The sequence below is a fragment of the Hydra vulgaris genome, chromosome 12 (genome assembly GCF_038396675.1).
Source record: "Hydra vulgaris chromosome 12, alternate assembly HydraT2T_AEP".
NCBI lineage: Eukaryota > Metazoa > Cnidaria > Hydrozoa > Anthoathecata > Hydridae > Hydra > Hydra vulgaris.
The window spans coordinates 30,389,876-30,407,453 of record NC_088931.1 but is presented as its reverse complement, the minus strand read 5'-3'; the positions used below and the strand labels follow the sequence as shown (position 1 = coordinate 30,407,453).

The 17,578-nt window shown below is 30.0% G+C and overlaps 1 protein-coding gene across 1 annotated transcript; it reads right to left on the bottom strand.

The window, feature by feature from the left end:
• Positions 1–2,987: 2,987 nt before the first annotated feature.
• LOC100209948 (CCR4-NOT transcription complex subunit 7) lies at positions 2,988–16,773 on the bottom strand. The gene is made up of 6 exons (XM_065812886.1): positions 16,619–16,773; positions 16,318–16,511; positions 15,697–15,858; positions 15,340–15,517; positions 15,182–15,259; positions 2,988–3,162 (listed from the first exon to the last, which is right to left on the bottom strand). Exons 1-6 carry the CDS (start codon positions 16,727–16,729, stop codon positions 3,031–3,033), a joined length of 855 nt encoding a protein of 284 aa, XP_065668958.1. The 5' UTR covers positions 16,730–16,773; the 3' UTR covers positions 2,988–3,030.
• Between the last annotated feature and the right edge of the window lie 805 nt (positions 16,774–17,578).

Genomic DNA, 17,578 nt, shown 5'->3' with positions numbered 1-17,578 from the left:
AAAATAGACTATTGCTTCTATGGATCTTAATAAGTTAATTTATACTTATAGATTAAATTATGCAGTTAATTTATACTTATAGATTAAATTATGTAGTAATAACATATTTATAACATATTAGATATTAATTTATTTATCAGGACATATGCTTTCTCTATTAATAATGGTTGTGCTATGGTGATCTATATATTTATTTAAAAATCTATTTATTTTTAGATATTCTTGAAAGATTGACTTTTTCTATCTTTGGATGTCAATGCTAGATTTGCTTCAAAACTAGGCTATTTTCATAGCCACAATTCTGTTAAAAACATCAATAAGCATATGGAAAACTATTAATTTAGTTTAAATTTTATATTACGAAGTATATTTTAAAACAAATAAATCTTTTATTTATTGGGGTGGGCGTATTATTCGATGTTAATCGAGGCGATATACAAAGGATATTCTGAAGCGCTTTTTCTAAATACATGTCTTCATCTCTCTAAATACTAACTAACATGAAATGTTATCGCTAATTGTCAACGTAACTTTGCAATTTTTATTATAGTATTTTTTAGTATCTGTCATAGCTTAAGTGGAAAAATTATGTGTCTTGAATAATAACAATGGTACGGTGGGGAAAACAGGCTTTGTTTTCCCCTAAAACTATTGCTATAACACAAATCACTTCCTTTTCCGACTTTTTCCTCGAGTCATATTTTTCGCATGCAAAAAATAGATATAATTAAAGAGATTATTATTTTCTTTCAGTTCACTGTTAACTTTCTAGAAGGCTATGTACGTATATAATAACCCAACAAATGGACTACATGTTTTAGTATATAAGCCTATATATGTAAAGTAAAGTGTAAAATATAATAAGTATTATCTTTAAACAAAGTTATAAAATTAATGTATGAATAAAATTTTTAACTGTATAAAAATTGATTTATCTTATTATTATAATTTTTTTAACTTGTTAATAAAAATAATTTTTTTAATTAAACAATATTAATTTTTTTAATTAAACAATATTAATTTTTTTCTGTTATAATTTGAATAAAAATATAACCGAGACAAAGTAATGCGCTAATAACTAAGCAATCAAGTTCTATTATAAAACTACCGTAGGTCGAACGCTAATTTTTAAAGTTGATTGTGGTTTTCTTAAGTATTCCTTATAATGAACTTTTGTCACTTAAATGGGCATAACTTTTAGTAGAATCATTCATTTTTTATGAAATGTTCACCATTGTAATACTGATTTAAAGCTCTTCACAATGATGTATAATAATTAAATATTTGAATAGTTTAAAGATTTTGCACACGTACCAAATTTTATAAAAAATCTTTTTTAGGTATGTTCCCTTTTTAAACTAAAGCAAAAATAAAGGATCTATTTTTAGTAATGATACTCCCAAAATGTTTTACTTTTTATGACATTTAAATGTAAGAGATCCCTAAATTTACTTTTACTTAAGACCTTGAAGGAGCTAGGAGCGGCCCTCTGTGATTCAATGAGAGGAAAAGAAATTAATCACACTATCTATCATATATTTGGATAGAAAGTGTGGATTCAGATTTATAAGGTTTTAATTTTTTGACACACCTGCATACAGCTTGCTAAAGGCTTTTTTATAAATCATGGCTAGTGTATTTAAATTTGTAATTTGCTTTTTCTCTATTTGGCAATATAATAAACAGCTCTAGGAATTTGCTGATGATCGTACTTCATTAAATTTTATCATCTTTAATAATCATTCAACTTTCTGCAGCGGGTTGAGCACTCGTAAATTGAAAGAATGAAGACCATGTTTATTTCAAGCTTTTACAACAAAGCTCAGAGACAATCCGTATATTTTTGCGCATTTTCTTCTTAAGATACTTGGATCTTAAAACTGTTTACCAGTTTGAAAAACTTTTTTTCTTCTACGACCAGATTAGTATTTGATCAATTTTGCTTGAAAAAAATGTTGAATAGCAGGTCAAATGGTGTAAAGAATGTATTTGCAATTCTTTTGTATTGCATATATAAGAGATGTATTTGCAAGCCTTTTTGCTATTAAATTGTAGTTTTTATTGAAATTTTCTAATATTTGTGTATAAATTTTTTTCTAGTGTCTTTTTCTTTTGTTATTTTTAAAACTAATTTTAGGTTAAATGGGAAAACTAAAACCGTTTTTTTAGGAAACCGCAACATGTTATAAACAAAATACAATTTAAAGTGTATTAGTACAACCACAAAAGAAAAATGAAATTAAAAAACGTATTAATTTTTTCGTGTACGCGCTTAAAAAGGGTACCAAACCTTAATTTTAGGAAAAGGGAAAGTAACAAATAAGTACATTATGAATTATGGCATGTCAATCAGATATAACATAATATTAATGCAATGAAGAACGCCATTTACACTAAACTGTTTCATTTTGATAAACGTCACTAATTTAGCTTCCGAAAAACAAATAGTTTGTCTAAATACTGAACCAAAGAAAAGAAAGATTACAAGCCACCCAATAAAATACTATCTTTGGACAAATCATTTTAAAACTATTTTTAAAGATTTGAAAACCGCAACGCTATGGGAAAAATGTTTACGCTAAACAACCCATAACCGTAATGAATCATTACATGGTATAGTATGGTTACGAGTGCAAAAACAAAATTTTTATTGGCAGAGATATTATAGAAAAGGGTTCACATTTTCAAAGATATTTTGATCACTAGGAAAAAAATAAGAACCTAATGATGTTTACAAAGCTACTATTTGTTGACTTTTTTTTTAAATTTGAATAGCATGATTTTACTTAGAGGAATAGGAGAGACTTCTATAAGCCATGTTTTAACATCTATATTATCCTTCGTCTTGTAAACTTGAGTGTGTATATGTATGTATATATATGTATATATATATATATATATATATATATATATATATATATATATATATATATATATATATATATATATATATATATATATATACATAAAAATCACGGAAGAAACTGTTTACGACTTATTTCATTAACCATATAATAAATAAAAATATCATCAAGACGATGTATCTATTCCTCCTGCACTGGCTTTATATGCTAAAGCTGAATTTCCATTTGCATAGGATGCTCCAAGTCCAAACAGGTGACCACAGTATTTGTCATCATCGATGTTGTCTTCAAAGAACATCTATATAATATTATTAATTCTATACATTCATATATCAATGCATATAACAAAAATATAATAAAGATTGTGGAAAATATAAAATTATGATTATTTTAAAAACATTTATATAAGTTTTCTTTTATTTGAGACCCAGGTTGACTTATTTTCAAAAAACTTTTTTTTTTTAATTAAAAAGTTATTTACTTGATTACTCCAAAAGTCCATAATATATTCATATATTATGAATTTTTTTTATCTGAAAGTCAACTTGGATCTCAAAAAAATTAGGATTTTATAGAGATTTCAGAAATAACAAAGATTTAAAATAAAAATTTTTCAGGGATATTTTGGTGTAACTTAATCATTTATGCTTCATTCAACCTTAATCCAGTTGATTAACAATGAAGCAAAATATATTAGGTTAAAGTAGAAATGACTGATGCTGACACAACAAGTCGACAGATGCCGACACAACAACGAAAAATAACGAAAAAGGCGAAAAGACAAGTTTTGAGGTTTGGTTAAACGAAATGTTTCAAGAAAAGGTTATTCGAAACTTAATTTCATCAGTTGCAAGCACCATGTGCAGGCCTTGTTTAAAATAAAAAATGATTAATCCATTAGCTTTTTATGAATATTGAATTAATAAAACCAGTGTTGATAAACGGCGTAAATCTTCCTGTCTCCACTTTTCTTCCGCAGCAGTTAGCGCCTGCCTCCCAATAAGTTTTTAGCGGCAAAATGATCTTACTTCCGCCTCCAGTGGCTTCCGCCCTTATATTGGCGGCCGCAGTTAGTGTTTTTTGGAGGAAAATATTTTGGAGACCGATATCAATATGGTAGCAGAAGTCATTTGTGGCCGCCTCCAAATGAAACTTTGGAGGCAAAATTATTTGCAGGCCTCCTCCAATGGCTTCAGCCTCCCGTCGGCGGATATAATGAAAAAATCTCACGTTTGTTTTAAAGTTAAAGAGCAAATTAAATATAAGTTAAGAACAAATGTTAAAAAATTAAAATTAAAGTAACGTTTTATAGGATTTATTAAAAAAGTTTTGACTATCTAATTAAAATAATAAATTTTTGGAGTGGTTGTTTATAGAATAAATGCGAATAAAAGCAAATGAAGTCAACTTTTTTATTGAATAAATTAGTAGTTATATATTTAAACAAAGGCCGTCTCGAGGGGAGGAGAGCGTCTAACCCCCCCTCCCCTAAGAAATTAATCAGTCGGCAAATTGGAGAGTGCAGTCAGCAAAAATTGGATCTGTAATGACAGTGAGCAAATGTTAGCCAACGAGGACTTTTTTTTTTTTACAGATCTTAGTTAAAAAAATCTAGAAAAACAATTTTCTAGACCTTACTCGGCAAAAAACAGATACGCCCCCCCCCCTTAAAATCACTTCGGGACGGCCCTGTATTTAAAACGAATGTTAAAAATTGGATAGCTTATTTCTATGCCTAAGGCAAAAAAGTCATTTTGAAAAAAAAGTTTAGAATAAGATGGGGTAATTTCGCCACTAATTCTTTTAATTTAAATAACTTGAAAACTAAAAATGAAAATAAATTTTTTTTTTTTATTGTTAATATTTTTTTAATGTTTAAATACTTTAATTTTTTTTTTTTAAATAATTAGAACAGAAAAAATGTGGCGAAATTACCCCAATAAAATCTAATTTGGGGGAATTTCGCTAACTATGTTATTTACAACATTAAAAACATATTTATAATCAGTTTAAAAAAATCAAACAATATTCAATAAGTGGGAGCATGGCCATCGATACCGAGAGGTTTCGGGGCATGTCCCCCCACCACCTTTTTTACCTAATTTTTTTCTTTTTTTTTTAAAGAAATGTAGGATATTTAAGGAGATTTGTTAATGTAACAGCCCCAGATATCCTTTCTGGATATTGAATTCTTTCTCCTAGTGTCCTTCGAGGTATACAGTATAATTCTGCAGCTCGCTTGCAACTCAGTTCGCCAGCTTAAACTTTTGCAATGGCTTTTTCCATTAGCTCTTCGCTATAATTGGTGACGGATTTTCTCTTGTAGTTTCGCAGGATTGTTGCTGATAATTGATCGATTTAATTAATTTGAATTGATTATAAGACCAACATGACCTGAGAAATTAATTACCAAAACAAGAGAAAGGGAAATAATATTATCCAATCAAAGCGCATTTCTATTTAATATAAAAAGGTGGCGAAACTCCCCCATTTAGTATTTCCGTAATAACTTTGAAGCAGATCAAAATTAGAAAGAAAAAAATAATACAAAGATTCTTTAAAAATTTCTAATATTTTAGCCTTAAATTTTGAATGGAAATAAATAATTTGATTTTTAAGAATTTTAAATTTCCTGTTTTTTTAAAGATTATTTTGTCGATTAATTTTCTTATCAAGTTTTCACAAAAAGATATTTTTTTACATAACTTGATAAAAAATTTGTTTTTCTTCTAATTGAAATTTGAATTATAAAAAAATCTTATTCCTGAGTAAAGTCATAGTTATAAAAGTAGATATACACTAATTAGTGGCGAAATTTCTAAAGTGGCGAAATTACCCCATTTTGCTCTATAATAAATAATCAAATAGTCAGTTTATAATCAAATGATATTTTTGTCGCTCATTCATTTCGACATAACATTACGTTACGTACGTAACATTACATTATATGAAAAAGACTATGACATTAAATTCTAGGCACGTCCGTATCTGCAATTTACGGCACCGATTTTAAAGATAAAAGCTGTGACCATTTTTTCACCGCGTGCTCGAAGTTGGTGTCGTAATAATTTTTGTCGTTTTTTTTTTTAGAATTTTATATTGACTTAATATTTTAAAAGTAGAGTATTGAAAGTTTATTGCAATTTGTTTTTTTGTTTGCAGTTACTAACGCTTTTAGTGGTTTAATTGCAACTGAAAACTTCGTTCCTGTTCTGGAAGTGAATTGACATTAAGACATGATGGTTTTTTTTTTTTTAATTATTCAGTCAATTTTATATATTTATTTTCTATGTACCTGCCATATTTCATTAAAAAAATAATGACACGCTCATACTCTATTTTTGCACGCAGTAGAGGTACCAAATATTCTTCTGTTGTAGTGGTTTGGGAAAGGAGGGGGGTGGGGTGGGGCGATTCACGATAATGAGCATTTTGTATATTTGAACTTTTTTATTCATTAAAAAGTTATATTTTTAGAAAAATGAAACTTTATTAAAAATATTGGTGAATTTTTTAAAGTATTCAAAAAATGATTTACACACACACACACAAAAACTATGCTATATATTTATTTAAGATTCAAGTGATTTTTTTTCTGTTGCATGCAATATAGCTCTTTTTTAAAAAAAAAAGTGTAATAATGATTAAAATTTAATATTTTCAATAAAATTTGAGACGTATTTGAAATAAGAATATCATAATTTTAATATATAACAAAATAATGAAAATGTATATATTTTCTTTTTTGTAAATAAGTTTTATTTTATGTTAACGTTTACTGTATTTAGACAGTATATGCTGTCTTTAAAAAAGCACATAACAAAAAATGTTTAAAAAAAAGTTAAAATGTCCAAAAAATTTAGCCATTATGAGAAAATTTACCAAAACTGTTGTGTTTTCAAAAGAATAAGCATCATTGTCATTACATGAGTCTACTTTATAAAGAAAAAGTTTAAAAAGAATTTGATACTTAAATTATGAATAAAAAAATTTAAATAGACTCAATAAAATAATTATTATGATTATTAAAACTTTTTTTAGAGCATTATGGAACCTAAAAAAAATCATCTATTTTATGGAGAAGCCAAAAAATATTTAGCTTATAACTTAACAATGCCATCTCATTTAAATATTGAATGTAGAAATGGACATATATTAAATATATTCATATCCAACAATGAATCATTTTTTTTTTTTTTGCAAGGCTGCAAGCAGCCACTAATTAAAGTTGGAAGTTACTGAAAGAGAAAAGATGAAGATTGAAGAGCAAGATAAGGATTGATGGACAACTTAAAGGATCCAAATTATATGAATCAGGAAAACAAGATTAAGGAAGCGAATTCCAAAGAGCCGATGTTCAAGGAAAAAAACTAGACAAATAAGCATTTTTGGAGCACTTAGGAACAGCCACAGAAAAAAGGATGAGACTTAATTGAATAACGAGTAACACAAGAATGAATTTTAGTAGATGGCACAAGAGATGCTAGCTCTTTAGAGCAGTGCCCATTATAGTATTTGCAGAAAAGAGAAAGATAAGCAACATTACGACGTGATAATGGTTGGAGGTTGGCTGCAAGACCAGGTCCAACTATGTTTAAAACGCGTTTTTGCACCTTGTCTAAAAGAGAAAGGTCCCTTAGAAGATCCGCCCCAGATATGGCAACAGTATTCCATACAAAGTTGGATTTGAGATTTATAGAGATAGAGAATAGAATCCGAAGTAAGAAAGTGACGAGCTCGATAAAGAGATGCAACTTTAGCAGATGCTAATTTTGCAACTGATTTGATGTATGGTTTCCAAGAAAGATTGGAAGTAAGAGTTAATCCTAGAAGATGAAGAGTAGATGACTCATCGAGTACATCACCATTTATAAATATAGGAAGATCTAAATTATTGCGATAACGATTGGCTAAAAAAAATTTAGTTTTATCTGTATTAAAGTTCACCAGCCACTGTGAGCCCCATGCTGTAGCTGAAGTGAGATTCTTTTCAAGCTCAAATGCCCCCTTCAAGCAATCAGAGAGTGTTGGTTTCTATGACGACAAGAATAAATGGTAGTATTATCAGCAAACAATGCCACCTTAGGTGTGAGAATATCTGGAAGATTGTTGATGTAAATTAAAAAGAGTAAAGGGCCAAGGATAGAAATTTTAGGGACCCCTGAAGTTACAGAATAAGAAGATGAGTGCTGTCCATCAAGGACAACCTTTATGCTACGATTGGAAAGGAAGGATTTAATAATCTTAAAAATGTTGCCAGATACACCATAAGAAGAAAGCTTATGGAAAGACCAGCATGCCAAACTTTATTAAAAGCTTTTGAAATGTCAAGATCGATGGCCTTAACCTCTCCACCTTTGTCTAATGCATGATAAAACTTGTCAGTTATTACTTTTAGCAAATCAGCTGTAGAACGAGAAGATCGAAATCCATATTGATGGTCAGAAAGTAAGTTATTAGATTCAAGATGAGAGATTAAGTGTTTGTTAATTAAAGACTCAAAAACCTTGCTTATGATAGGAAGAAGACTAATGGGACGGTAGTTAGACGAATCAGATCGCTCTCCAGAATTTTGGAAGAAACAGATGCCGCTTTCCAGCAGGCTGGAAAACAAGACTCTGAATAAGCACTTGTTAAATAGTTTTGAGAGTATAGACGACAGCTCCGGAGAACAATTTTGCAAGACAATAACAGGTATGTTGTCCGGGCCACAAGCTGTAGAAGAGTCTAGGCAGGAAATCACTTTAGATACAGAAGCTGGAGCTATACGAATGTCAAGCAACGGATCAACTTGTTTGTTAGCAATATCAGGTAGAACGCAACTAGTGGAATCAAGAGATGATTTTGATGAAAAGTTTTTAGCAAACAATTCAGCTTTGTCTTTAGGTGAGGTGACAAAGTCTGAACCATACAAGAGAGGTGGAATTACAGATTTGCCCTTATTATTGATACTATTAAAGATTCTCCAGAAGTCACGAGGGCCTAATTTTTGAGATAAGATCCGAGATTTCATGACCTGAGAATAGCGGGCTTTGGCATTAGACAAAACCATTTTACAATGGTTTCTAGCAGTAATAAACAGACGTCTGTTTTCTGGAGAATTTTTTTGCTGATAAATATGGAAGCAACGGTTTCGATTGGCAATCGCAGCAGCACAGTGTGAGGAAAACCATGGAGGAGAGTGAGGCTTGACCTGGAATTGTCGAGAGGGAATGAAAGATTCAATGCCAGCCTGAATCCACAAAGTTATATAAGATGCGCATTTGGCGACAGGAAGACAAAAGATTCTACCCAAGGGCCATCAGGAAAAAAATCACGGAAAGAATCCCAGTCAGCTTTAAGATAGTTGTAAGAGGTACGATAATAAGGGGATTCAGGTGATGAAGAAGAATGAGATATTAGTTTTAAAGAGATCAAACTGTGATCAGAAGAACCTAAGGTGGAATGTGGAGAAACTGAGCACTGACTAGGATCATAAACAAGACATAAATCGAGTAGAGAAGGTAAATGATTCGAGTTGTCAGGAAAGGGAGTTGGAAAGTTGTCTATTTGAGTTAGGGATTGTGAAAGGCAAAAGTTGTGGGCTTTAATGCCTGCAGAATCACTGACACTAGAGCCAAGCCATTCAGAGTGGTGAGCATTATAGTCACCGACAACAAGAACATTAGCTGATGGATAAAGAGAGAGGGCTTGGTCAATATGATCAGAAATAACATCAAAAAGAGTACAGTCTTGAGATGAAGGAGAGCGATATAGAACAAATAGAAAGGCAATAGAGTGAAGTGGTGCTAAACGAAAGCACATGAAAGAATAGTCTGTGGATTCAAATCTAGTTTCACGACAAATGGGTGAATTCTTACAAACGTAAATGCCCAGGCCAAGCATGTGACTATTGGAGTCTTTACGAATTAAAGGAAGATAACCATCAACACTAAGATCGCAAGATGAGACAGCTGAACTCAAATTAGTCTCACAAAGAGCAAGTAGGTCTGGTGAACTTTGCAAGAGATAAGACTCAACAGAAGAAAAGTTACTTCGAAGACCACGAATATTAGTGAACGATAGGTTTAGAGGACTTGGTGATGATGATGATTTTTTGTGTTTTATAGTTTTTGAAACTTTATTCATTTTAAAACTAGATTGAAGAACTTGATTCAAAGCATAGATTGTACTCAGAACACTGTTTAATAGCCCAAGCAATTGTCTCATTACTACTAATAAACCCTAAGCCGTAACAAAGGGCTCCAAATGTGGCCTCCGCAATGCACACCAAAAGTACAAACAGGGACACCATCCATGCGCAACATGGCACTGTTAATACTTTGATATTTTTCAGTTGTTGATGGAATCAGCCTCTCTGAGAGCTACCACAGAGTTCGGGAAACCTGACTACCAGCCAGCCTCAGAACCATAAAACTGAGTTTTAGAGCTGTACCCTCATTAGGATATAATAGAATGAGTTGCCTAGTCATAAAAATAGAGACACAAGCAAAACCCATGCATTGAGTCAAAAAGATCCAGCATTCAACATTAACATTTAAAACAACTGTTGAAGTAGTCAATAAACTTTTTAATTTCAAAATATGTAAAAGTCAGATTGTACAACTAGTAAATAGATCCAAATTCTATGCACGTAATTTTGCAAGGGATTCTAAACAATTTATTAATATCTGCAACATGCTCTTTGCATACCAAAAATCAATATCTGCTATGCCACAACCATTGCATTCAACCACAAGCTCAAGTAACATTGTTTCATGTTCTTTTATTTTATCTTCTCAACACATCAGTGGTTTATCTGTATCAAATAATAATCACTTATCTCCTTCTTTATCTGGTCCTACTTTAATAACCTCTTCTAATGAACCACTACTACCTAGGTTGAGGGCTGATCAGTTGAGTCTCAGGAAAAAAGTTTTATGAAAGAGGTTAACCATTTCATCATGAGTATCTAAAAGAGTTAAGAGTAAAGGCAAAGGCCCGGCCATACCAATTTAAATATCTAAATCAGATTATTGCTCGCAAAGAAAAGACTATCCTTAATCTTCGAAAAAAATTAAAGGAAAAGTATTTGAATTTACAGTTAAAGAAACTTCGAAATCACATTTTTATTTTAAAGCAATAGTTGACATTTACCTTAAGCAACTTATCTTATCAAAAAGCTATGTTAAGCCAACAACTTGCTGATAAAAATTCTGAAATTTTTGTACTGCAAAATGACATACTGATTTTACAAGAAAAAGTGGAGCAAATGCAACAAATAACACAAAACACCAAAAATGAAAAATGCTTCTCAGATGATATTAGAGCAATTATATATGACATGCTTGTGTGCCAAAGTCCTACACATAGTGTTCCAACTCTGCTCAGTAAAATTGGAGAACACACTAGCTATCCATTTAGTCACATTCAGCATCGCACAACTGTGGAACAAATAATGCATGAGCTAGGTGTAATTTCAGACTGACTGCTGAGATAGCTTTCTCAACAAAAAGTGTCCATGTAAATGTTGTGCACTTAAAAAACAGAATCAGTATGCATTGTTGTAGCTATTGATCAACTTCCTGGAGATACAGCTTACGACTATCAGAGTTACATTTAAAAATCTGTTGATAATCTTGCCAAGTTATATAGTGACTTCTACCAGCTACAATTCACTGATGTACAAAGTACTATTATTGGAAACATAACTAACATGATGAGTGACAGAGTAGCAACAAACTATGCGACAGTTACAATGTTAAACCTTGTTTGGCAGAAATCATTAAATGAACTAAACTGTCACCTTCACTCCTTGGACACAATGACCAGTTCGTGTAAGTCTTCACTCAAAGCATTAGAGACCTCTAAAGGATAACTTTTTTCAATGCCTAATGTGTATATTAAGCCCCCTCACCCTCTTTTTTATTGTTGTTGTTGTTGATAAGATTATGAAAAGATTTATAATTCTTTTATTGATTATTTTTATGTATCAGATCTTATTTCATGTAGTCTGGTAGTTACCGACATCCAACAACCAGGGTTGACTTGGTTGCAACATGCTATGGGGAACCAAAGCTCATTTACTATTGGCTTTGAGCCAATCACCTTTTGATATATTGTTAAATACAACGAGGTCACAAATTTTTAATGAATATCAAGATATTATTTTACGAAGATATTATTTTACAATATCTAATTATTAAAAAATAAGAATAAAACGTTATTGTAAATAATAAAATAAAGAAGAAATTTAGGATGTCGACTTTTTTTAAAAAAACTTTGATCAAAATCTGACAATTTAATTACATATAAACTTTTTTGTCAAATTATTTTTTCAATTTAATTACATATAAGTTTTTTGGTCGAAATTATTTTTTCGCCAATGGCATGGAAGTAAAATTTGCAACTTTAAACTTTTGTTTTGAATATTTAAATACTACTTTATTAGATAGTTTAAAAAAAAATATTAAATTTTTTTCAAATAGTCAAAACTTTTACAATAAATATATATTTTTTATAAAAAGTAACCTTGATGTCAATTTTTTAACATTTATTCCTAATTAATATTTAAATTGCTTGTTAACTTAAAAAGAAATGTGAAATTACTTTTCATTACATCCACTGGGGGCAGGCAAATACTTCCGCCTCCAATTTGGCGGCCGCAGTCAGCTGGGAGGCAGAAGCCATCAAAGGCGGCCCCCTATTAGTTTCGGCTTCCAAAACATTTTACCTCCATAAAAAAAACTCTGGCTGCCAATTGAAGGGCGGAAGCCACTGGAGGCAGAAAAAAGAACATTTTGCCGCTAAAAATGTCACCAACAGGTTCCACCTCCCAATAATTTTTAGCGGCAAAATGTTCTTTCTTCTGCCTCCACTGGCTTCCGCCTTTCTAAAAAAGTCAGCCTTTGTAACGGCAAAGCAACTTTCATGCCCTCAGCAGAAAGTTACTTTCCCGCCGGGCGGCATTATCAACTCTGCATAAAGTTCTCTTTATTTTTAATTTTTAAATGAAGTTAAACTTTTAAAAACTACGACACTTTATTAGTTATTATAACTCAATTAACAAAAACAATTTTAAAATGTTATTAAATGTTATATAAATGTTGTTTAAATATATTATGGAATGTTTATTTTGTTTACATTTTTTCTTAATATTAAATAGTTAAATTTAACATTACATTTTTAAAAATATTTAAAATAAACTAATTTCTGTTGTATCTTTGAATTATGTATGAATGAACTAAATGTTTAATTTTTTCTCTTTCTTAAATTTGTAATTGCGGCTTTGCAAGTAATGAGTTTTTATTTTAAAAAAAATAGTGAGTAACAAACAAAAAATGCAGCAAGGTGAAAAGGAAAAATTAATTTAGGCTTTCAAGTATCAATTATTAAAAAATATATATTGTTGCACTTTTATTTGTCTTATCAAAAAAAGTTTAACCAACGTTTTGTGCACATTTTTGATGCAGTCTTATAACACGTTAACAAGGAATTTAATTTTTGGTAAAAAATAAAATAAAAAGGAGGAAAAAAAACTAAAAAAAAATATTTTTATTACATTTGTAAATATTTAACGTAATTGTCATTTTACTTTAGTAAACAAATTTTTTTACATAATTCAATCAAAACCGCTTAAAGCGTACGTAAATTGTGCGCTGCTTAATGTTTTAAAACATGCGGTGGAAAGCAATCTTAATGAAAATGAGCTGATTATAACTCACTACAGACCTCACATAAAAATCTTATACAAACTCCATCACAAAGTTTGCACCTGCTAATGTTGGTTTGCTTTATCCTGCTCGCTATTTCTTTATTTCCGATTCCATACTCTATATCTACATTCTCTTACTCGTCCCTGTATGAAAAACTATTGTTATATCTGGGTTGATTCTTCCTAATGATGCCCTTTCTCTTAGATCTCTCTTTTAGCTGTCTTATGTCTTAAGGTTGCATTTTTTTCTCTTTTCTACAAATAATACAAAAGTCACTGCTCAAACAAGCTTTTATTTCTTGTTTCATCAACCAAAACTCACACAACTTATTACTCAGCAAAGTCGCATCCTCTTTACTGTATCTGTCTCTTCATTTTTGCACATCAAAGTTTCAGAATTCTATGCCATTCTCATGTTTCTCAACTTAATTTACAGCCTTTTAAGCTTTCTGGTAGAACAAAAATCATATCCCTTATCATGATTACGAAAAACAGGCGGCCCAAAAGACAAAAAAAAACTGTGTGTATAAGTTGTGACAAATGATGTAACATAATCTATATCATTCTGTGTAGATTTAGCAACAACATCATTGTCAATTTTCAATTTTGTGGTTTGATTGATCTACAAATTTTCAGAATTGTTTAAAATGTTTTGGAAATTTGTAGATCAATAAAAAATGGCATTACCCGAACCAGAGGTGCCAACTGACATGCTTTCATAAAACTCACTAGCCAAGATTAGTTCGAATATGTGAAAACAGCATGCAAAATGAAGTAGGCTTTTTTCCAGTTTCTAATCCAGCAAAATACAGGCATTATTTCTGCAACCAGTGTTGCTTGCTGTTGTATCAAAGTATATGGTCTTTACACAACCTACTCGCCTTCATTCCTCCAGCAATTTTGCAACTGTGGATACATGTGCTTTTCCAATACCACCAGAATATAGCAGGTCAGATCAGAAATTAGTTTACCATCCCAATGCAGAGCATAGATAAAAAAGTTTCTTTAATTTTTTTTTTTTTTAATTTCTTAACAGTTTCTTCCTGATATTATTATTGCTTTCTGTGAATTGAAGAGCAGCTGATTTTTCATTTATCTAGACTGTGGCCTAGACACTTATCTCTAGATAAGTGTATAGGCCACAATCTAATGTTGCAACCCTCGGAATTAGGGTCGGCATTTGGCAATGCCGACATTAAAAATGCCACCAAAAATGTTTGAAAAAATTGCCAACCTCGCTTCTATTTTTTATGGTCAGACCTTTGTATCAAATAATTTTTGCCGAATTCAAAAAGATTGAGGTCGGCAAAAATCATCTCATTTTTCCTAATTCCGAGGGTTGAATGTTGTCACAATATATATTGTCAATAATAATTATTTTTTCAAAATTGTTTTCCTATTTTGAAATTTTTATCCTCTTGAATTTTAATCAAGTTTTAAGACATCTCTAAATATTGCTCAAATACTATTATAAACATTAATATTGTTCATATTTGACCAGAACTATTTCTATATGTTTTGGAACAAGATACTAAGTAAAAATAATTGTACTTAAAATTTTTAATGTTATCTGCATTTAAGCTTTATTCTTTATTATTTATTTAACTCCCATAAAAAAGTATACCTCTCTCATTTTAAAAAAAGCTGCACCAGTGAGTAGACTATCACTACCAGCTTGGTGTTGTGGACCGATTCTTTCTAACTAAAAAATTAGAAATATAATCATGGACTGTCGAAAAACGTCTTAATTGCAAAAAATAAGTAAAATTAATATTGATTTACCTCAAGAATTTCTGAAACTTCTTGTAAACCTCCCTTTAAACTCTTGCAACTTTTCATGAGGTATTTAACATCATATATCTTTGGGAAAAACATCCTTAACAATTCAAAAAAATCAGCTTCTTCTGCAGGTAGAGCTTCATTTGTAAGTAATTTGAGCAGGTAGCCAAAGTCATACCCACTATAAAAAAAACCCATTTTTCATTCAATTTGGTTTCCTTAAATACTTATAGTTTTTTAAAATATAAAACAACATAACAATTAAAAGTACAATTATAATAATTATAACACACACAATTATTTTTTCAAAAACAAAAACAAAACAAAAATTTGTTAAAAATCTTTTAAATAAGCACTTGCCTATGAAAAGATAGCCAAAAGACTTGTTCAGATAAAACTATGCCTGATGTGTACATGAGTTCAGCAAAGTGATTGACATCACAACCATCTTCTTCATGGCCTTTAAATTGAATACCAGATCCAACAAGCAGATCAATAGAATCTTGAGCATACATGTCTTCACTACATGGACAGAAATTTTATGCATTGTACAAAACCAGAACTAAAATTTAGAGCACAAATTTTTGCAAAAAAAAAAAAGAAGAATTAAAGTAGTTAATTAGACCCTTGTTGTAAAGCGTTTGAACTCTTGGTGTGAGCAATTTCTAGTTTTATTGCTTTTGAAGCCCAATTCATTACTATATACTTTACTGTTTTAGGAAAGACATTCATGTGATAATTTTTTATAGATTTATAACTGCAAAAAATAAATTATCTCTGCGACCTAGTATGACACAAAAATTCACCTACTTAATGCACATATTTAATAAATAAGCTGATAATTCTGTATGTTTTATTAAAAAAAATTTAAACACAAGACCTAGATGTTTGCTTTTGTAATTTCACTTTACCAATGCATTAATATTAAGATTTATTAAAAAAAACGCACACACAATTACTTTTTTAAGATAAAACATATACCCTAAATTAAATCGAAAATTAAATTGCCATGTTGAGCCAGTATTAGGCTGTTCTCCTTTATCGTTATAAAATGTGAAACCAATTTGAATAATTTTCAAAAGGTCAACGTTACATCTTAAAAGTTGATATTGATAATCTGAAGAGCTTTTAAAATCACCAATAGGACGTGCCACTACACCTGGAAACTCTGTATCCTAAAAAAAAATTTTCACTCTTGCAAAATCATAATTGTAACAGCATAATAAAAAAAAATTCTTAAATATATCTGGTAGTAAAATTAACTTTAAAATAAGATTCAGACCATTGCAACATAAGGATAGTTGACCATAATTTCACGTATCTTATGAAACTCATCATCCATATTGTAATTCCAGACATCTATAATTGTTGGTTCTGCAACGGTAGAAGGCATGACTATATTTAATTAACACTTTATCATTATTTTTAATTCTATGAAAATAAGTTTATATACACATGGTGCAAAATATTTTAAATATTTTATTGTGGAATTCTATGCAACCCATATATAGCAAGGACAGTCATTATTTAAAAAACCTAATTTTGCCAATATTGTTGAAAAATACTATTGTTTAAATATCAAATATTTTATTTGCAAAAAAATACTTATTTTATTAATAATAATACCACTTGATAGTGGTCTTAATATTTTGAAAACTTTTTTTTTTCAATAACTAGAATATTATTTTAAAAGTTCCTTTAAAGTAGTTCAACGGACTCGAAAATAGTGCTCAAAAAGATGTAAAATGGTCTCAAAAGAAGCAAAATTACTTAAAAAGATAATTATACAACATAAAAATTGCTAGCTTAGACTTTATAAATTGCATCATTTATAAACGAAATGCAACTTATTGAACATCAAGGTTTTTTGCATTATTTTGACATTTTGGATTCCATGTCAACAATTTTTGTTTTCTACATGCAATTTTTTTTGGAAGATGAAGGAGGGGGGGGGGGGGATAGGAATTATTAATAAGAAAATTTTCTAAACTTGTTTAAATATTTTATATTTAAACTACAGACTTCCAGAAGTTTGAATAACCCATATAAATTAGGATTAATAAAAATCTAATAAAAAAACACCAATCGTCCAAGATAAAAGTAGTTGTTTTATGTGAAGAATTCAAGTCTATAGAAAAATATAAATAATCTAAATGTATTTTTTATGAATGGTGGTTCATGAGATTTTAATTATATTAACTTGTATAAAGCAAATCCACAAGAAATCGCATTTAGCTAATGC